General features: G+C 31.2%; 1 protein-coding gene across 1 annotated transcript in view; it reads right to left on the minus strand.

Moving 5' to 3' along the window:
* LOC111002871 (disintegrin and metalloproteinase domain-containing protein 12) overlaps positions 1-22,352 on the minus strand; it is a 56,469-nt gene extending 34,117 nt beyond the window's left edge. The window contains exon 1 of the mRNA XM_022273135.2: positions 22,083-22,352. Coding sequence (XP_022128827.2) covers positions 22,083-22,176 — 94 coding nt within the window. The 5' untranslated portion in view covers positions 22,177-22,352. The remainder of the gene's footprint in view (positions 1-22,082) is intronic.
* Between the last annotated feature and the right edge of the window lie 173 nt (positions 22,353-22,525).

Consider the following 22,525-nt stretch of genomic DNA (forward strand, 5'->3'; position numbering starts at 1 on the left):
TGTTTCATAGTATTTTTTCTCTTCGTTTTTTTTATGTCCAGTTTAATAAATAAATATACTTAGCCTTAACTATAATAATATAACCTAACAATCATGTAAGTTAAATTTTATCTTATTTCTACTTTGTTATTAACGAAATTTTATTACTTAAAGTAAACGTTAATTTTATCTTATTATTTCCTCTAAGACACCGGTTTATTGATAGTCTATTTTAGCATAGGTCTCCCCAAGTGTTGCCCACAAAGATCTTTCACTTTCACGAAGAACCCTAAGTTTGATTGGTTTGGTAATACTCTGAATACTCCCAGTGGAAATGCGGTAGAAGATGTAGAGAGACCCCACTTTCTACGCAACGCCACAGAGTCAAGCCGAAACTGGTGACTGGTCGTCGACGATTCAAACATTAACATAAAATACGATTCTTAAGTAATTAATATTTTTCATATAGAAGTATGATCATCTACAAAAATAGCTAAATAATCCTATTACTGACTACGATAAATTGTAATAAGATGCACCTACGCGATTGCGTAACGCAAGCACATAACAACACAACACTTATATAAATTTTGCTAACATCTACTTAGTACCTAACATTGACCCTGTGTTGTGTCATTCAAGCAACATGTAGTCAACTAAGCCCAAGGCTTGACCATGGTCAATGCCCTTTCGATTTTTCAAAAAAAATTGACTGTCCATAGTCCAAATAGTCAACAATATCACAAAAGATCACATCGACAGATAGAGCGCTTAGTATGCGACTTGAATATTGAAAATTTCTCGTATATTTTAGGTAAACAAGTAAAATACTGAACCTCCAATACAAGCGAATGGGAAAAACAAAATAGCAGAAAAACAAACACATTTATTGTTCAAATTCCCGCCGATCCTTCATTAGTCGTATGACGCTATAATCGTACATATTTGTTAATATACAAAGTAAACGATGAGTCGCCTCTACCACATGTTCTTGAATCGTTTAATTAACAAGTGTCAAATGGTTTCCCCTCAGTATTGTATTACAAATATCTTAGGGTTCCTGAGTATATGTACTTTTACATTCAAAGCAATATCCTTTGGGCGTCAACCGGACCTCTATTTATACACAGAACAACATTTATAATAATTATTAGAAAAAAAGATTCCTTAATTGTTTCTAAAACAATAATTTATATTTATTATTTACTAGATGACCCGGTGAAGGTATAACCTACATAATTTTCCGTGAATATACATAGTTAATATTATTGTACAATTTTTTATTTCTAAAAACAAAAGACACGCAATGTTTTTACGATGGAAACGAATTATATTGTACAATTAAATTATTTATGCTTATCATTTTTTTTTTCTTGAACTTCATTCAACAAATATTTCAAAATCAATAATAGCCAAACTGCTCCTGCCATTCTAGAGTTTTAGTGAGACAAAGGAAGAGCATTTCATTTATAAATATCGTATTACCAACATAATTAAAATGTCAATAATAATAATATACCCTGTTATTCAGATCGACTTAGCTAACACATAAACATAGATCATTATATTAAACTAGATATTAGAAGGTTGAAAAAAAAACTACCAATATTTGGATCTCGCTTGATTTGAAAAATTTAAATGTATTAAACTATAATTAAATTATTTACATACGGGGCCTGAAATATAAATTATTAATTTGATGGAAATATTAAAAAATAACTAAACACTGATAAGTCGTTTTTTTATAACAACAATTTTCTCCATATTAAAAAAATCTGAAATATATTTATGAATTTACTAATGCAAGACGATCGCTTGCAGCAGCAAGCAGTATCTACTGTTCGTTTCTTGTCACTATATTAAATAGGTTACACGCAGAAAATACGACATCTAACAAACGGCAGATCTAAATCAACGTAGGATGTATCATTTTAACCTACTTCTATAAAAAGGAAGTTAATTAAAGACGCGTTCGTATATCTCAATAGCAATGAATATTGTGTACCTATCCTATACTAAAAACCGAAATTCTTCTTGTATAACAGTGGTTTAGTTATAAAATTATAATTGTTATTTGGGTTGTGTTACGTCAAATCGAAGAGAGGCACACGACACAGAATCCTAGTATTGGGGCTAGTGCGCTTTCTCCATCAGCTAAACATCCTTTTTTATTGTCGTTTTATAGCTCCATAGCCAAATAAAATTTACTATTACGGACTTAAAACCCGAAAGTACAAATGAATATGTTATTTTACACATGACAATACATACATACATACATAAAATAATTATTATGTTGACAATGAACAATAACATAATGATGTTATATTTCCTGTTAAAGGTTAACGCTATTCAGTGAGAATAACAAATCTCAACCTTATTCCAACAGCGCTCCTCAATAAAAAAAAGACGTATATATCAAGGAACACGTAGAAATATAATCAAAAACTGGACGGCAAAGTAATACTTTGAAGAATACGTATAATCCTATATATCCTTCTGGATAGTTTTCAGTAGTAGTTAATTTTCAATAGCCGTGATATTCTCAACATTTTAGTAGGTACACAAATTAGATATCTCTATTAATATGCAGGTAGCGAAAGCTGAATGTAAATAAAAAAATCCTTTTCAAAAACAATCAATTTGTTGAATTCTTTTTTTTTTATAGAATAGGGCGGGCAAACGGGTAGAAGGCTCACCTGATGCTTAGTGACACCGCCGCCCATGGACACCCTCAATGCCAGAGGGCTCGAGAGAGCGTTGTTGGCCTTTTAAGCCTTTTTATTAACTTTGTTCACACGTAGAAGTATGTAAGAAGTACTAGAGTACCCACCTAAAAGTTCTATATAAATTTCAAACCTTTTATTCCTTGAATTTGTTATGGAAGTTAAACTGGGGTTTTACGCTGATATCGCCAACCGCGGATGCACGCAGGGGTCAAGAACTTGTCTAGTCGTATCGAACGTCTGATTCATTATTTATTCACTTAACAGAGGAACTTGATCTTTATGAATAATATAATAAAGGCCAACATTGCAACTTGCGGTTATAAGGCCAGTTTGTAATTAGCTGTACTGACGGTGTCTGTACTTTTGCACTTGTATAAGGAAATCGTATTCGAGTTTCCTTGAGTCCAGGTTTTTTGTGGCACAGGGGCAAACGGGCAAGAGGATGACCTAATATTGTACTATACCTGGTAAATCTTAGATATTTAAAATACTACTTAGTTAATTACTCTTTTAGTAAGAAAATCATGTACTAATTAGAGAATGATGGAACAGATAATCAATTCCATTTGTACTCCATTTAATTGAGAATTTAACGGCGGACTACGTTAACACGTAACGTTACAAAAGAACTTACTTAATATGTATTTAAAAAAATAATTTGATATCTTAAATTGGATTATTAATTATTATATATTTTGTTATTACAAATGTTCAATTAGTTTTAATTGTAAGTCCGTGGAAAAGACACTAGCTTTGTTTGTCGATGCATGTCTGTTATTTTTAATTTGAATACGAACGTGTTTGCTTTGAGTACGTATTAACGTGTTTAAAAGAAATAGGATTAAATGATTTTTAACTGTAATGCAGCAAACTGTAAATTTTGTTTTTTAAAATAAATATTTTTGCAAAACCTTTGAGTTTAAGTCCCTTAAATATATTTATAAAAAATCATTAAGGTATTGTAATTATTCGAGTAGCAAATTAACTTAAAAATAGAAATAAATGAGCAACACTAAAGTGACGGAAATAAAAACTGACACTTTCGAATGAAGTGCTTTTGTAACATAATTGCTTCACTTTCCACTCATCGACTTTACTTTCCATTTAATGATAAAAAAGTAGAACGTCATATCATTATTTCACCATACAATTACTTTGATTGTATTGACCATAAATAGTTAATTTTTAGTATAGACAATTCAATTCAATTTTGCTATATATCAACCCGGCTGGTAAGGAAGGAAATACGTGATAAAATGTGCAATATAATTACCTATACACAACAGGAATGTATTTTAGTAGTTACGAGAGTAATTTGATGGAATATTTCAGTTATAATCCTGTGAAACGAATCACCAAACATATTTTACTTGGGAACTATTTAGATGATCTCAATGTTTTTTTACTACACAACGCATAAGGTACACAAACACGTCAAATTATTTATCGGGATTTCCGAATAGATAATTGAAATTGATGTAAAAAATATAAACAATTTTTAATAGATTTAAAAATTATCCGGAAAACATATATAACCTAAATTTTTATCTTTATTTGAAAAGTAAGTCGTAAAAGGGATATCCTGTCCCTATTTTTAAGTAAATATTCCGAATCAACTTCCTTCACCCCTGAGGTGAATAAGAATCATTTTTGTGTATCTTTTAATCACCCTCATATAGATTTAAGGCTCTAACCATATTGTTGCAATCTACCTATATCATTCGTTAAAGTCGTAATTTCAAACGTAAGTTTGCAATTCAAAGACACCTCATCAAACCCCTTTTATACTTATATAATAAAGAAGGATTTGTATTTTTGTATATTCATTACGAATATAGTCAAAAACCACTGGACCAATTTTTGAAAAAATCACGCCACATCATACGCCGTGAGTTAACTTATTGCAAATATTTAAAATAATAAAGACCACTAGTTATATATTAAGGTAATTTATAAATATACAAAAATGAGTTTCTACTTGCATCCGTTTATCTATACTAATATTATAAAGAGGAAAGGTTTGATTTTTTGTTTGTTTGTATGAATTGAATAGGCTCCGAAACTACTTGGCAGATTTGAAAAATTCTTTCACTGTTGGAAAGCTACATCATTCCTGAGTGACATAGGCTATATTTCATTTTCAAAAAAAAATAGGCATCCTTACTAAAATTACGATAACATTAACATTTGTTTATTATTTGATACAATTCTAACAGATGGCGCTGAGTTAAAGGTAGTTTAGTTTAGGTCCGTGTCGTGGTACCAACGTTTCACATAAGTTCTCCTACGGTTTCCCTTGATTAATTTACTACTATGTAATATAACAAAAACCTTAGCCACAGCAACGCTTGGCTGAGTCTGCTAGTTCAAATAATATTTCGAACTTAAGTCTTACTCACCTGTCACAGAAAACTCATATGGGCACAAAAGGTCTGCCAAATAAAGTATTTTAATCTACCCCTATACTAAACAAGGTATAAGAGAACAATAATACATCATTAAACATGTATTACGTATATAATAAATAATCTTTATATACACACCTAACTTTTCACCATTCTCGGCCGTAATTTTACACTGTTTATGTATTTTGTTTTTCTATATAAAAAGCTATTGGCTAGAAAACTATTTGCTATTATTTATAAAAAATTGTCACACCTACTGAATATGGATAATTAATTTTATAAGAATCGGTCGAGCCGTTTCGGAGGAGTATCGGAACTAACATTGTGACACGAAAATTTTATATCTATCTTGTATATCTTGTATATAAATTTTTAAAGATCCTAAATCCTGACTAAGGAAATGGTATCAGCTTTCGAATTAACATTCTTTCTTCGTTATGGCATAACATTTATTTTACTGGTTCTGAGTTGTTTTAATTATTATTTACGTGCATAAAACAAGAACTGAAATTATTTCTAACAACTCTTTTCCCCACAAAAAACGTTCTAAGCCTTTTTATAATTAATTGTTTTTAGGTCTATATTTAAATACATAAGCAAATAATCTTTTGCAAGTTTTGCGTTCAATTACGTTTATATTGTGATTGTTACATATTTATTAATACGACTTCATCATTGCGCGTAATAAATTACTTGCGATAACAAATATACGAGAAGAGTGATAAATAGTCAATTCACTGAAATAGGACAATGAGGCAATTGTGTTTATTGATGTGACGAAAACATTTTATTTGAACCACCCAAATCTACTGCATACATTGCTGTCAAGAAAAAGAGATCTCTACCATGTCTTATAGAATCATCTTATGACCGGAGCATTGATGGCCGTCTGGCTTGAACGTGTCTCTCAAATGTGAGGTTAGCAGAGCAGGCCCCAGCAGTGTATTATTGGATTTTTCGTTCAATGTGCTAAGAGTTGCTCGAACGGTACAGGAAAATCTCTCCTTTGTCTTTCTTTTCTAAATCAAACCAAAGAAAATGTTAGACCCAAAAAATGATAGCGCTTCAGGCTGATCACCTACTTGTCTTTAAAATATAAAATCAAAGAAAAGGACAAGAAGATTGAGGGTTGTAGTAGCTTTTAAATCTCATAAATGTGTTCCACACCTCAATTCTTTTTTCTCTCTTGAAATTAAAAGCTCTGTTCGACAAATCATAGCTTTTAAATTGAAAAGTTAAATGTTAAAAAATCAACAAATATGTTAAATTGTTTGTAAAGACTCTAAAAAACAAATTAGGCCTATTTACAAAACATTACTTAACTGTTTAGTAATTATTAATTTAGTAAATAGATAAAATGAATTCTATAAAAAATAGCGATCAGATTTTTTTTAAATCAGTTGATGTATTTTCTTGTGCTTCAAGTGTCCAGTTGAGGTAAGCCATTTATTAAAATATATATAAAATATTAATATTTGTATTTTATAATTATTTAGAAAGTGTTGCTATAAATCTGGAGTCTTACAATTTCAAAATACATTACGTGTACATGTACGTTTTTTGTTACTTTTCCACACAAATATACAGTATTTGCAATATTCTTAACCTATATAGTAATAATAATATTTAAAAAAATAATAATTCATAAACAGAAAATTCAAAACAAATTTTAAAAGTTTGGTCCTTGTGGGAGTACCTTCAATGCTGGCAGCATTTACCAGCAGTTTTTGTATTTTGTATTACATTTTAAATCCTCAATTTAAAATACTTACTACTATATGAAATTTTATGTAGACAGCCAAAAGCTTTTATAAAAATGTCAGAAACAAATGTAAAATAATAAACAATGAATTTCCATGAATACCTCAGTAAAATATAATATAAATATTCGTGTGTCTGTGCGTGCACATGTGAGACTATTTACTTAAAGTTTTATTTTGTATATAATGTACGTTGTTGTAATAATAAAATTATATATATATATTTCATAAAAAGCGATTCAACAAGGAGTCGCTAGTCGTACACACAGTATAATGAATAATATATGGAAAACGTAAATTGTTTAAATCAATTTAGAATAATATTGTCTTTGTACTAGACATAAAAAAATCTTATTCAAGATGCTAATTCAAATTTGTACAGAAGGAACAATTCGCACGTTATACGAACTGTATGTATTAACGTATAAAAAGCATAATTATCATTAAAACAATAGCCATCTTGCATATGAAGTCCTGAGTTCATTTGAAAAGTAATAAAAGTTGTCAAATATTTAGGGTAGATTAAATACATTTTAACAGGGCAAAAGTAGTTAAAAATGGTTTGTGTGAAATAACACAACTTTATATATAATCACACCTAATCATTTTCACCATTCTCGGTGTTATTTTTACACTTTGTATAATATGTATGATGCATTATTTTTCGTTATAAGAATCTGTTGGCTAGAAAACAATTTATTCATTTAAAAAATGTCAGCTAAAGCAAACACACTCATTCAAAGTAGCTTAAAATGGTTTGTGTAACACAATAGAGAACTAGATACTTAAAACTCTTGTTAAGGGTACAAAAGTCGTGATCAGCGAGTATCTCTTGTATGGTATGAAAATAAAGTCATTACTTCGTAAACCAAAATAGCTTGGTAGGAATCCTTGGCTAAAAACGTATACATGTATATTGTATAGGCACCCGTATCCTCGGGATATTTATTATACGATGCAAATGTAATATGACCGACACAGCTGCATTTTTAATTTACCATATGTTTACAAATATGTTCCATCGACCGTGTTTGAACGGTTTATTTTGTTTAGGCTTTACTTTGAAACATATAAAAAAGTTTGCATAATGTATGGCTACTGAAATTCATCGTGATTTCGTGAGTATTTAAAGAAAATAGTTTTTAAACGCATGAGTAACTAAATAGTATGTATTATAAAAGTAGTTGTCACCACCAAATGGGGCATAGGTAAGTTCTATATGTTTTTCACATATTTTATATGCAGATGGCGTCTGTGATTAATCATATAAGATCTCTTCTTGGGAATTCAACTAAGTACTATTTACACGTCAGTTTCAATAAAGGCATCAGAAGTATGTAAAATTTAGTTCATTCGTTTCATTTAATAAACATTCGATGAAGCTTCTATATAATCGGATCTTGATAATGTCTTGTGAATACAAATACGCTTCCAGGAGCGAATACTGAAATAACTTTTCACAGAAACTTATTTTATTAAGGATTTATTTTAACAGTTTATTGTTTATAGAGAGCAGTGTTGGTCTAGTAGCTTCAACGTGTGACTCTCGTCCCTGAGGTCGTAGGTTCGATCCCCGGCTGTGCACCAATGGACTTTCTATGTGCGCATTTAAAGCTCGCTCGAACGGTGAAGGAAAACATCGTGAGGAAGCCGGCTTGCCTCATGCCCAAAAAGTCGAATACGTGTGTCAGGCACAAGAGGCTAATCACCTACTTGCTATAACTTTGACAAATTATTGTAAAACAGATACAGAAATCTGAGGCCAATACCTAAAAAGGTGGTAGTGCTACTAATTCATTCGTTCATTTTGCTTATATAATACATACTATAATCAGATATAAAAATCACGCTGGGAACGCGGCTTTATCATCCATGAAAGAACGAGTGTATAAATTGACGAATAATCTTCTGATTGATTTCTTAAGACTAAAAAAACCAATTCATAAAAATCATAGATAATAGTTTTTGTTGGCTTAAAACGCGCTTCGTTTCTTAATAAAAACATTAGTAGATATAAATAAAATCAGCGTTTCAGTTGAATCTATGCGCTTTTGTCTCGCGCATGCTCAGACGCCACGCAAGTAATCTATTTTTAAACTTGTGACATTATTACAATGCGTCTTTCGAGTTAAGCGGGAATGTTTTGCAAAAAATCTATTAATCCTCTGCTTCTCTTTCTCTGGGCAGGAGCTCAATCTCTTTAACGATGTAAACTCATATTTCCGTTACCCGTAAAGTTAAAACAGAATTTATTATATTAGTGTTGTCTGGAAGAACTTAGACCGGCCATTTATATCATTTGTCTACTTTTATTTTTATCCGTTTTGTGATTGTAAATAAGTAATGATATTTATTACTAATAGTCAGCTGCTATCATAATGTAACAATCAATTAAGACGAGGCCAGCGGAGTTCTCCTTATTAGTGTACATGTATTACTTCTCCAACGAAGGTAGCGGATCATATAGACTGAAATGGGCATAATAATCCAGTGTCGCTCAAATAGGCAGAGAATATGAATATAGTATGTTGTATTCCAAAAGGAAGACAGATTATGAACATGCCAAAGTTGGGCCTTTGAAAGCGAAATACAATAATTACATATAACTTGTAAAATAGACTCATTGAGTGAGATTTAAAAATAATTTGCAAAAGCACAAGTTGGACCCATGAACAGGTCTTTTTAAAGCTAGTTTAATAAAACGTACGTAAAGTATAAATAAATTTATATAAAACGTCAGTATCAGTATTTTGATTGAATTTTTATTAGATACTTGGGCAGACAGGCAGCCAGAAGTTGTGTGGAACCTGGAGTGTTTGATCTGGCGCGAAGTTTCTCTTTTCTTATATTGCCGTGTATTGAGAACGAGTCTCGGGTCTATCTTGGTTGTGTGATTTTAGATAGCGTAAATACGCACAATAAACCATTTTGATTGAGAATCTATGAGTATTAAAACTACTATTATTTGCTTTTGTAAAATTTGTTTACAAATTCATTTTAAATAGTAAAATATGATTATTTTAACCGCTTCTTCAAAACCTTTGTAAAATCTTGTATAATTAACTAGTTCAATGCCAATGAGCTATTTCAATGTCAATAATATTTACACTTGGCACTCGTATCCGGTTTAACGTAAAATAAAGTATACTTTGTATATATATTTTTTATATATTTCTTATTTATAATAGAGACTAAAAACATAATCCTATACCTAATATATAACACTTGTACCAATGTCCATAGAATAATACCAATGAAAGATTTTGATTTTGATATTGTTTTTGTAGTAATGCTGAAAAAATTTACATTACTAGTCAGTCAAGTGATCCTTGATGAAGAGTGTTTATAGATATAATGTAACATAACTGTGAATAATTTTTACTTCAAGTCACGTAGTTCGAGCCCACAGTCAAAATTAATGATAATTTCGTTTAATTGACAATTTATAACTATTGTAATAAAAATCTGACCCATAGTTTATGACGTTTCCGTGATAAATTATTAGATCATTGAGATCTAAAGCCATTTGCAAAATTTGAATAATTGTATCCGTTTTTACTACAGACAACAACTTGTACATACAAGTTGTGCGTAAAAATACAATGAATTTGGAATGGTATTAAATTTATCTACTATTTTTTTCTGAATTTGTTTCTATGAGAAAATGGGGGTTCAATACATGTTACTTTTTCTTTTAAGAAGATATTACAGTATAAAAATTATCGATTTTTTAACGGTATAAAGCGAAAAAAGAACATTCGCACTTTCGTAAACCGGCTGACCTTAAGTTAAGTATTAATTTAATCCGGTTTACGACCATGAAACAAAACGCCTAGTGAGTACTGAGTTAAATATCAATTTAAAGTAACTTAAAGATTTTGGTTGGAAAACCAAACAATCTTATTCAGATTCCGAGTCAATAGTATCAAGACGCGATAGGTAATTTTTTTTTTAATTTCCAATAATTATTTCTTACGTAAACGCTGTTATTTGTGTGCATTGGCAATGTTTCGCTGTTAAGATCGATATTAAGCCTAAAACAAAGCAGTGAAAATAACATTTAGTCATGGTTAAAACATTTTGCAATTGAAAATGTCTATTTTGTGTGTTACTTTAGATTATGGGGTTTATAAAGTACATTTGAATTCGAATAGCACAGGAAATACGATTCACGAAGGTGTTGATAATACTAAACCGCATTAAGACCTGGAATATTGGCTTTACGCCAAACTACTCATCATTAAGACTAGATTGTAAATAAACTACTTTTAGCTTAAACAAGGAGTTTTTTGACCTGTTAATTATTATTTTATCTTCACTTAAAGAAACATCACATAAAATACTAAATATTAAAAATCGACAAAACCTAAAAACTGTGGTAGGTTATATAAATATATTACCTAAGAAATATCTGTATAACATTTACACATATTTTTGTGAAATGTGAGGGTAGTCATTTTGGTACGCGATGGTCATTACTTCATTTTGCAATGCCACAGAAATATTTAGTAGGGACCACTATTGAAGGAATTCTTATGATTTTTAAATTTTATATTAGAATTAGTATGTGAGGGTAGATTACAATTATTACTTGTAGGCGAAGAGTCCTTACATAATTTTGTTCGTTTACACAAATATCTAGTAGACACCTCTGTTGAAGGTATTCTAATCACATATAAATTCCTTTGCTTATGTAGAGACAAAAACTTACCAACTACCTTATGTAGCAGCTTTAACCATAAGAGAAATGCTAATGAAAATGAACTTGAAGTTGCTCACTTCCTTTTGTGATTTGTTCTCCGTACGAACCTCATATAGTTACATACAACTATGGATTCCTATAGTACTAGTGTAGGTTTGCTGCTGATGCGGCAATTTATCCCCTAAACTAGTATCAAAATACAAAGAAATGGTTCATAATATCACATCAGTCATAGTTATCTACATTTCTTATTGTGTAAAATATTAAACTGCACACTAGATACACGTTTCACAAAAAGTATTTAAAAAGTGCAGATTTCAAAGGGCTCAGAAGACTGCATTAAAAATTCAATTTGACGCTAGCTGGCACATTTACACGATGTTCAGTGCCCTCGACTGAAACATCATACTGGGGTGACCACATTTCATTTAAATATAGATATTTATAAATGTTCTAATCTGATATACATATATAAAAGCAGCATCACGTACTTATCTTAATTGATATGTACATAAGCATATAAATATATAGGCCTGTTTCTTTGCCTTATGGGCTTATTTCATTCATTTAATAGGGTAATACCTACCAACCGTATTAACTCGACGCCCGTCATTCCACAACTGAGCTTTTTTAAGGCAGTTCGTGCTGCGCACCACCATTATGTGGAACCAGCTGCCCACTGAAGTATTTCCGAACCAATTCGAACTAGAGTCCTTTAAGAAAGAACGTACTAATTCTTAAAAGACCGGTAACGAACTTGCAAGCCCTCCAACGAAGTGGCAATGGGCACTCCTGCCTGTTTGGTATAAAAAAAAGAATATGCATAGAAACCACTGAGTCGCGGATAGTCTGGAGTGAGTCGAGTGAGCCGCTGCATTAAGTGCGTAGAATGCGAAAAGGCCTCAGATTTCTGTACCTGTTTCTGGATCACTAACAATGTTTTTAAATGTTTAAATATTTCAAAAATCGTGGACCACCTACCAAAATACATCTTAAACGATGTAGGTATTTTCGGAGAGCTTTTATAAACTTACATTTCTTTAAAAGTTTAGAAATACATACATATGTGGGGAAAGCATGTTTATGATATTTTTATTTAGACCGAGATCTTATTATTAACTTTTTTCATAAATTAAAATAAATATATTGATAAGCCTGTAATTGCTATTAGTGGACCAAGCAAGTTATACATTTTATTTATAATTAAAAATAAATTCTTGATAATTCAACAACATATAATAATAATTAAGGCTTATTTATTCCTTGTAACATTTACAAAATATATACATCCTTACATTGTCTACAATATTCTTATGGATACAAAAATGTTGTATCAAATTTTGCCCTCTCAAATCCATTAGAATGTTTTATACAACATATCTCAAGTATTAATTAACGTTGGTATGGATAGAACCTTTCTGTGAAATTAGCCTAATTAGCACAGACATATTTCACTATAAAAAATACGGTACCTATTGCGTGCGTATTGATAATTAATTACCATTTCATCCAAATTGGCCCAGCCCAGTCCTATATCTTCCTAATTAATAGCCTTGTTCTAGACTTTAAGTACAACCTACTTCGGAATAAAGTAAATGAATCTATATACGCGAAGGTAATAGGGCTCGTTATTTTGGAAAGAATATCTAACTGTTCCCGTAATTTAATACAGTTTTTTGTAAAATAATAAACGTTATTTGGCGGAGATATTTTTTATTGTAGTGTAATTTAGTTTTTATGTACTGGAATGTTTTTAAATGTTTATATTATTTATTTGGGTGGTCTGGAAGAAACTGCTTTAAGCATCTGCCACGTCCACAATGGAACTTCTCATTCACATCCTTTATCTTCATTTATTCTATTTTTTATGTTTCTCCTGTTTTGTGTTATGTTTATAGAGTGTTATTATTATTACGTTGCGTCGCAATTATGTTCAGAGGAGTTATTAAATCTATTTACAATATTTTGCTTTTATAACCGACGTAGGCTAAAACAATTTGATTCCTAACACTTCGTTGCAGAGATTTTATTGCAATTGGGGTAAGCGGCTGCCGTATGGCTTTCGAGCGATCTCTTCCAGGCAAACTCAAGATTTAAAACATGATTCAAACTGAGTTGTAACTCTACACCTTAGCCGTAAAAATTAATAACATTTTAAACACTGTTAATATTTAACTTGCAAGATGTCTTTAATGACGCTTATGTTTCATACTGACCTACTTAACAGGTCACTGCCCATTAACCCTTTTACATTTAATTGCAACTTGCTCCTTAAGAAAACTTATAGTCTACTAGGTTTTAACAACCATTTGACGGAATTAGAATTAGAATGAAAATAGTGATTTCTGGACATATTCTTTATAAATGATTCTTATTTTTGATGTTAAGTCGTTCATTTCGGTTTTTTATCATTGTGATTTACATTTAAACAAAAGACGACTTAATTAAATATTACACCTTTGAACGTATACGTAAATTGAGTTCAGACGTAAAAGCTAACTTTAGTAGAAATTAAACTTTGTCTCATTCAAATTTACCCAACACTTTAAATAAAACAGTGCCCTCGCATAGAGGTCTTATAAAAATTAATGTAAAACTTTATAAATACAGACAAGTTTTGGCACGTATTTTTTAATTAAACTCTTTGTAAAAGCGTGCCCTAAATCTCTTTGTGATATGCTCGTTCCGCTGCAGAATAATCAGCAAAGTTTATCTTTGACACATTATAATGATATTTTCATACGATAATGCAATAAATAACTCGTACCCGCAACGCCTGTAGGATATTAATAATTATTAGAATTAAATGGATAGTGAAAGAGATTTTTGTAATTGTACTTGTAATTTTGATGGTACGTGAGTTCTTATAGACTAATATTATTTATTAATTGTGGACTTAAAATATTTAGAAAAGGTAAAATATTGAGGCGTTTTGTGGAATCGAAGAAATATAGACATACTTAACCTATAAGCATATGTATGTTAGAAAAATACTACTTTCGCGTATATTTGAATCAACCAATTGGGAGATATCTAAATATGGTGCAGATAACGCTGTTAAATCGGTATTCACGCATGGAATTATGTTACATATATGGCAACAAAGAGAAATGCAAAGTACTTTGACTGATACGTAACACGGAGTAAATATCATAAACCTTTAACTGGATTCCTTAAAAACCTGACCTAAATAACTTTGGTCGTAAAACAATTTTATGGTGTATACAAAGATCTTTGACCCTGCGCTGTGACTCATTGCATAATAATCAAAGTAACGGAATGAAAAATATTGTTATAATTAAATCGTCATTTGTTTTAGCCCAGTTGACAGTCGCGTTTCTCAACGTTGAGCTCGTATTCAAGAAATATAAGAAATCACTTGCCATATATAATTATAGTTACTCAATTAATGGATTATAATATATTATTTCAATAGATTGTGAGTGAAGATAATGCAGAAAGTAAATATTTGTATTACTTATTTTCAAAATAAAAAATCATTTATTCACGTACGTGACATAAGTAATGTACGAATGAACGTCAAAAAAGAAATAAATATTGAATGTTTTAATTTCATAGGAAGACTTAGACATAGAATGTCTTTAAAACATTTTAAGATTGGCACAAAATGAATTGAAGTTTGACTTAGTTGGTACTCATCATGGTACACTGGGCGCATACCCGAACCTCCTTGTACTGCACAATGTTAATATATTGGAAGGAAGTCTCGGATTCAAAAAACTATTTATATTACCTACTGTCATTTTTTTGTCAAAAAAAATAGTAAGTAATAATAATAATGTTATGTCCGAAAAAAAGGCTATTATATTAATGTTATAACAATTGTGAATAATATATAGACAAAATACATATACATTAAACCTTAAAACAATTTTTAGATCTATATTATCGACTATTCAATAGATAATAGTAGGAGAGCTTCCATAGACATAATCAGTAGTCATTCAGTCATTAGAAGTAATTTATTATGTAGGACCAATAGCGTTTCTATCAGCAGCAAATAAAATACATATTTTCTTTTAATTTATAATTTTTTGACAGAACGACAATGGCGGCTGACACTTACACCAATACTAGCATAGTAAAGCACTATAACAATCGTGTATATGCGTCAATAGTATATATCTAGCAATAAATAGTCCAATACTATATGTACAATACGTAGAGGACAGAGGTTGAGCTATATGCACAGGAGATACCAATTAAGACCGGAAATTATTTTAATTTTAATATAATAAAAATGTCTTAAAACAGGTTTGATTTATATACAAGGAAAATATAAGCTTTTTGACATATAATGACAAATGGCAGCCGACAGTAATGCCATGGTTGCAGCATGACGTATAGTTTTAAATACAAATAGTATTTAAATATAATACCAATAGTAATTGTGACGGGACGTAAATATATTTTTGTCGTTTTTTTAATATTTTAATCCTGCAATCAACTTCTTAGGTAATATTTCTATAAAAAAACTTTACCAAATAACATAGTGAGCAACTTCGTTCAAAAATAGATAGCGATAATTTAAATATAAAGTGCCGCCTAATTTATTTATAGCATAATAATTAATTGCACGCTCATCATAGAATATTGCATGTCGTAATTAACGTCTAGACATCATGTTGCGTGTTGCTGCTGATTGCTACTGTTGTTTCCAACATCAAAAAAGGAGCAAATTCTTAAATAATTACTTATTTAATTTTTATATATATTCAATCTAAGTTTCTGAAATAATTCAATTCTTTCGATTTAAAAGGAATGTATCGAATATTATATTATCTTAATGTTGCTAAAAAATATGGGTTACTTGGCCAGAGTGCAAAATGTTGAAATAATTATAATAATTTAAGTATTTTAATTTTAATTAAATTGCAGTAATTTATTAAATGTTAATTCTTTATTATATTATAGTTAATAACAACGTCATCGTTATAACTATCATTTTTTCGACCAAGTATGAGTAGACCCTTCCATGTAGTTATAATAGATTTTGTTGATTGTATATTATATTTTCATAACAAAATGAGATACACTTCACAAGTTTAAAATTTTAATCGTACTAAAATCATTAATCAGCATAGGTAGTAATATTCAGTATTATCTGATATCAAACACCTTTCATATGATTTACTTTACTTTGTTTCTTGCATAATCTCACGTTCATATCTGCGGCAAGTAAACAGAATTATCAAGATTAATCCAATTGCACTATTAGTTTTGCCGTTTTGAAAAAAATGTTTTATCGAAATGACATATGTTTAAAACTTTTTTATCTATAAGGTAACTCTCTCTCTCTAGTCGGCATAGTCGTGGTCAGCTAGGAAATATCTAGAGCGGACGGTTTCTTTCCATCCGTTTCTGACCAACGCCTCTTTTAGTTTTGAAGTCGATAAGTGCACTTGGTCAGTTCATCTGGTTGGTGAACGTAAATGAACGGCCACGTTTTTTTGCCTTCTGTCACCAACTACGATTAGTTTCTCCAAGTTCGCCTCTGCCCATGGTATGTTCAAAATAAGAAACAATTCGCTGTCGGCAAATAGTAGACAGACGAGCTCATATGGCAAGTTGGGCCAAGCGGATAGGGTTGAAGCGGATAAGGCTCTGCTGTTACCGCATTCCGCATAAGGCGATTGTTGGTGGCACCTTGGGGTTTTAGTGGGTATGCACATGTGAGTCCCACAGAACCCTTCTGCACCAAGCAGTCGCGCCGCGGAAGGGTATGCGCATTGCATTTCCTCAAGTAAAAAAAAACGGATAGGGTTCTGCTGTTACCGTATATAGATGGCGCTTGGGGGTTTTAGTGGGTATGCACGATCGCGAGTCCCACATAACTCTAACGCACCAAGCAGTCGCGCCACCACCCTAAGTAAAAAAAAGTATCGATTGGATCAATATCGATAGTTGCGCCTCGCAGGCAACGGTTTATCTTTCTTCTAAATTTAAATTTTACAATTTAGACAAAACAGCAATCAATTATAACGAACGAGCGTTATGAAAAAACTTCTTATAGATTAAATAGATAAGGAATCAATTATAATGTAGAAATTATTTTACAGTAATCACTATTTGCTGTTACAGGCACTCATATTTTTAAACACGTGATCGAGAAAGTGTTTACAATCGCATGAGTAATTCTTAGTTCCCAGTGAAACAGCTGTCTTTACTTGTTCATAACTTACGACATTTGATTGCAATCTAATATGCAATCGGTACACTAGGCAAAGTAATGTTTATAGGCAATTAATGCTGATTTATTCGATTACCTACTAAATGAATTTATTCTTTATTATTTTAAAGAGTTCGCTTTGTTAACGGTTTAAGTAGGCAGGACCGATTTGGCTAATTTTGATATGAAATAATATATATTATAATAAAAAATCATAAATATAATATGTTTTGTTGCGAAATATATTATAGATAGATTTATTTTTAAATCTCAGATTTTTTGTTAGTGGTCAAGTGGATTCGAGATTCGTTTACATATAATATGCAATAATTTCGTTCTAAATGTTAATGATTTGTTATTATTTTAAGACGTGTATACAGGACATCCATCTGTCCTTCTGAAGTAAATAAATCCCGCCAGTTTTAAATAACTCTAAAAATAAAACTTTGTATCTCATATTAAGGGCCTGTTTCACAATGTCCGGATAAGTTCCAAAAAGTTAAATACATATTACTTATTGGTAGGATAAACAGTATTTTTGCGTTTCACGACTGTCAGATAGCGCTGAAACGCGAAGTTTCTTATTCGGAACTTTTATCTTCCAAATAATTTATGTGTTGCATCGCTATTTGGTACTTTGTCCAGACGTTGTGAAACAGGCCCTTAAAGTCATCATTTACGCAATAAGATTTTCATAGTATGTTTTTAAACCTATTTTATTCTTTTAACCGTGATTTTGATGTTTTTAATAAAAAAACAGAATCAGAGTTAAAAGCTAAATACCTGATACATCATATTAGTTCACGAACAATCATGTCGAAATATCGCAGTAAAGAAACCAATCAAAATTTATATTCTTTCTCAACAAAGATTACCATAAAATTCAAATCACATAAACAAAAAGGAATCGGACGTGACGTCACTCGGAGGAAACCGTGTCTCAGCGTGGAAGTCATCATTCCCATAGTGAAGTTACAGAAATACCATTACCATACACAAGAGACCGTATTTCTAACAATTAGCTTAAAAACAGAGCTCTTTCCAACTGGTTATTCTATAAACAGCTGCTGTGGAGTGCGTTGTCCTAACGATTCTTTTTTTTAATCATTGTGTTTAAACAATCCCAGGCTGTAATTAGTTACTAAATATTAGTTTTTTCTTGTGGTAATTAATTAAAATTATCAATCGGATAACTGGTACTTACTGTAATATTAGTTTTATTTACACTTAATCGGTCTAGTTACGTTCTTTTTAACTGAAGTAATTATTGGTCTCTCGCTGTTCGGTTTTTTATAGAAGAGGGGGCAAACGAGCAGTAAGCTCGCTTGATGTGAAGTTATACCGCCACCCATGTACTCTCTCAATCCCAGAGCCTCGCGTTGCCGGCCTTTTAAGAATTGGTACGCTCTTTTCTTGATGGAGCTTTATTAGAGGCTTAGTCTATAGAATTCTTCTTCTCATTCGTTTCGCTCTTGGCAGAGCGGTCGTGATCGCTATGTAGTAGAAGTAGAAGGCGCAGATGTAATGCGCTTCACGATGCTCCGCCACCGCTGCCTATTGGAGGTCATCCTGCTGCACTGATTCAGTGTTTCTCCTACGGCGGACTTAATCTGATCAGTCCAGCCTGCCGCGCGGTCTGCGCCTTCCACCTTGCCCTGGACGACGAGGCGTTCTAAGGACTGATCGCCACGCCGAGATACGTGACCGAAGAATGTAAGGATGCGAGATTGTACTGTTGAAAATAGACGCTGCTTAACACCGAGTTCTTGAAGTATCGAGACGTTTGTACGAAACTCGGTCCACGGTACCCCAAGCATTCTTCTCCAGCACCACATTTCGAGAGCGTCTGTTTTCTGCCTTTCCACATCTCGCAAGGAAACGTGGTTCGGCTGCGTACAGAAATATGGGGAATATGAGTGTCTTCACGAGCCTGGTCTTCGTGGCTTTTGTTATATTTCTGTTTCCCCATATCTTTTGCATCTTGTGTAGTCTATAGAATACTAATTAATATTGTAAATACGTATATACCGTTTTATTTTGACCACTAGGCTTTAATAAGTTTAAACGTTAAACTTTGAAGACATTAAATTCTGTAAGACGAAATCGCGTGTTATATTTCTAATAGAAGGCACATAGAGGTTGCTATTAGCATAAAACAGAATGAGTCAGTCAAAGGAAATCGATTGTGAATCACTTGCACGCCAATCGTTTGCAATTTTACTTTGCATCCGCTAACTAATCATTACAATACATGAATGTAGTTAAAAGTAACAATAGGTTTATTTTTTTTTTACAATTATAATATTTGTATATTTTTATTACAATTTAACAACAAAGGGACATTCAAATTATTCTGCATTTACATATATTTTTATTTTTATTTTGAAAAAGCAAATAATAATTTATTTTCAATTATATGGTACAAATGTTATTGTGGTACAATCTAAAGTTCAAGTCAATTATAATATTATTTTATAACCACTTTTTATTATAATTTATAAGTACGACTATACTTGGAGGTACGGCCCGAGATTTAAAGTCACGGGCATTCTTAATTTAAAAGCATTGTACATATATATCCTATTTGTTATTCTATTTTCAACAAATTCTAGTTTATAGGTAGTGATTTGTGTTGCATAACATGATAGGTACAATTGCAATATCATGGTCGAAAAGCCTCAATGACGAATCCGTAAACGAACTAGTGTAACCAAAAACATTACGGTAGCGTCATCGATATTTAAATTGTTATCCCATTTAACGACGAACATATTAAATTAAATCTATTAGTCATTTAATGATATGAAAAAGAGTTGCGGAAAACCGACAATAGTCAACTTCCGTAGCTTTAACACAATTGTATGCCTTTTCTGCACATTGAGTGACAACTTCCCGACTAGCCAATGCAAACCATTTCCATAAAAATATTACATTATTATTCTTGTCCTTAATGGCTCTGTTACAAAATATTTATAACCGATTTTAAAACGAGTCGTTACGTGTATTTTTTTTCTAATGCTGTATAAATTTGTATACATTGACTACGACTTTCAATAACAAAAACATCCATTTCTGAATAAAAATAAATTATTTTAGTAGTAAAATTTGAATTTTTTATACCTATCTAAATATTTTTATTAAATAATTATTTTAAATGATATTTTGCATTATCACGAGGGCGCAATTAATTTAGCCTCATTTGCGGTCAGTGGTTCGCAACGACGGAAGCTTTTTACGGATATCCGGCGATACGCCGCTTTTACAACAGTCCGTTGTACCTTCAATGTGTATAGAGTTTAATAATTATTTAGTCTGCTCATCACATATTATTAATGTGTCTTTAACAAAATCCTAATTAGTGTTCCTAAGAATAATATAAGCTGATAATAAATTCATCTAGGTTACGTTATTTTCTACTATGCTGTATATCATAAAATAATTTTCTCCCAAATATTTTAATGTTATTGGCTCCTTTTGTTAAAAAAAAAGTTGCAGGTACTTTCTTGCCAATACTTGCTTGTTCCACACCCTTGACTTGCAAACTGGTAATAAAAATAAATTTAGAATCAATTTAACATATTTTCTGTTGACATTCATTACTGAACTTGTTTATGTTTATGAATAAAGTGATGTTGAGTTTAGTTACCATGCAATGGGTTCTGCTCACTGTACTAGCAAATGTCAATTTCATTTCAAAAATCTGTTAAATTTTGCTACTTCAGCTAATTCTTTCAAATTACAACTTTTATTTAATAAGTTAATATTTTACTGTCAAAGAAATTAGTACTCATAAAGCAAATGCATTACACAAATTGACTTAGTAGTTAAGCATACAACAGTGCATTATATGGTTAGCTGCATAGTAATGAATTTTCCTTTTGATACAAGCAATTTAGACACTTTTACTATGTGAATCAGAAGGAGCATGCTGATTACCCACTTGCATTTAAAGATAAATAATCTTTTAAGCAAATATAGAAATCAGAGACAAAAATCAAAGGCCAAACCAACTGCCACTGGTTTTATTGATATAAAGGCTAGAATTGGGTGAAAATTGCTATATTATCCTATTTTGATTGTTGAAATCAAAAAATTGTATTATGTTTATTCTGCTAAATCTACCGTTTCAATACAGTTACCTCTAAAAATAACTTAAGTTCTAAGAGTTTGCTGAAAAATTTAATTGCAGCATAATTGTATGAGTTTTAATAAGACATTATCAAATAATTAAAACAAGAATGGTAAAATCAGGTCAGCATAAGCTTTTAAACACTTTAGACTCGTCCTTAAGGCTATTAAATAAATCAGGTTACTTACTTAGTTTCAGAGACTCGACGCAGTCCTTTGTCAAAGCTAATAAAATTAAACTCACAAGAAGGCAACGCACAAAAACACTATAACACCTATACATATTGCCACAAATCGCTTGTTTTTTATATCACACTATCATAATATTACACTCAACTTTAGCTATGCATAGAACATTTTGTATATAAAAGAAAATAAAGTCGAATTATTTTATTAAAATAAATAAAGGCACTATACGGTACACATCCTAACATCAAGTTAACCGAGACTACACTCAAAAGTCACAGATTATGAAGTATGAGCTATGAAGTAGGAACTTGAAGGAAGACACTTCACTACACAGTTGACAGTTAATGAACGACATTCGACGTTAAAGATACAAACTTGCTTTCTCAACTGTCAATGTCAGTGTTATTCACACTGAAATTAAGAAAAAATATTATTAATTCAAC

This window comes from Pieris rapae, chromosome 2 (assembly GCF_905147795.1).
Source record: "Pieris rapae chromosome 2, ilPieRapa1.1, whole genome shotgun sequence".
NCBI lineage: Eukaryota > Metazoa > Arthropoda > Insecta > Lepidoptera > Pieridae > Pieris > Pieris rapae.